General features: G+C 48.1%; 1 protein-coding gene across 2 annotated transcripts in view; it reads left to right on the top strand.

Annotated features, from left to right (window-relative positions):
- LOC107097662 (suppressor of cytokine signaling 7-like) overlaps positions 1-1,099 on the top strand; it is a 19,223-nt gene that overhangs the window by 5,670 nt on the left and 12,454 nt on the right. The window contains exon 3 of one of the 2 annotated variants that reach the window (XM_015394896.1): positions 359-463. The exons of the other annotated variant lie outside the window; for it this stretch is intronic. Within the exon in view, the coding sequence (XP_015250382.1) occupies positions 359-463 (105 nt within the window). The remainder of the gene's footprint in view (positions 1-358; positions 464-1,099) is intronic. 2 annotated transcript variants of the gene reach the window in all.

Genomic DNA, 1,099 nt, shown 5'->3' with positions numbered 1-1,099 from the left:
TAAATCCATCATTTATTTGTTCATTAAAAGGGTCCTTTAATTTCGTTAATTGAACGGGTCCAATAATTGAACGGGTCCATTAATTGAACGGGTCCAATAATTGAACGGGTCCATTAATTAAACTTGTCCAATAATTGAACGGTTCTGTAATTGAACGGGTCGGTTAATTGAGCGGGTCGGTTATGGATCCGTTACCTAGCAGGTTTTTTTGGGTTCAGAGGTTCAGGTTAGGAGTTTAGTTGTTAAGGACCAACAGCAGCTGATGAAGATGTGCCTCCTCATCCCCATCTTCATCCTCAAGCTCCTCCCTCTGCTCACTAACCCCTCCCTCCTCTAACCCCTCCTCTGCTCTGTCCAGGTGAGACGGTCTCTCTGGTCGATGTGGACATTTCTCGCAGGGGGGGGGCCTCTCAGCACCCCCCTACCCCTCCCCCCCCTCCCAGACGGAGCCTCAGCCTGCTCGGTACTTCCTCTTCTTCCTCTTTTTCTCTCACTTCCTGTTTTGTCCTCTGCTCTTTGTGTTTGTGTTGTGGGATCTTCGCTCTCAGGTAGGATTTCTTTGTAACTTGGTTCTTTTCCGTCCCGGTCCGGTTCTGATTACTGATCTGGTTTGGTTCAGATGTGATATTTTGGGTTTAGTCGCTATGGAACCGAGTCACATTCGTAAGGATCTGCTTCCTGTTCTCTAGGTTAAAGAAGAACCCAACCAGCAGACTCGGACAGTAGCTGAAGAACCGAAAGTTTTATATGGAAGTTTATGTTCTTTGCTTCTTTCAGTTTTAAACTCGGTCAGTTTTCCCCCATTTATAAGAACATGGACTCATTACTGTACCTGATGTTCTGGACAAGGTTCTGCTGCTCTGTGACGGTCCGGTTCCTTCTACCGACCCTTAGAGTCCCTGTTGTTCAGGAACTGGAGGCTCACAGGCTTCCAGATGTTCTTCTGTCCCATTTCTCCTCCAAACGTCTCTCCAATGGTGCCGCCTCCTACCGTCTCAGAGGAGACGATCCAAACCCAGACCATGGTACCACCTCCTACCATCTTGGAGGAGACGATCCAAACCCAGACCATGGTACCACCTCCTACCATCTTGGAGGA

Source organism: Cyprinodon variegatus, unplaced genomic scaffold (assembly GCF_000732505.1).
Source record: "Cyprinodon variegatus isolate N-32 unplaced genomic scaffold, C_variegatus-1.0 Scaffold713, whole genome shotgun sequence".
Lineage (NCBI taxonomy): Eukaryota > Metazoa > Chordata > Actinopteri > Cyprinodontiformes > Cyprinodontidae > Cyprinodon > Cyprinodon variegatus.
The sequence above is the reverse complement of the archived record's forward strand: the minus strand, read 5'-3'. Positions and strand labels throughout refer to the sequence as shown.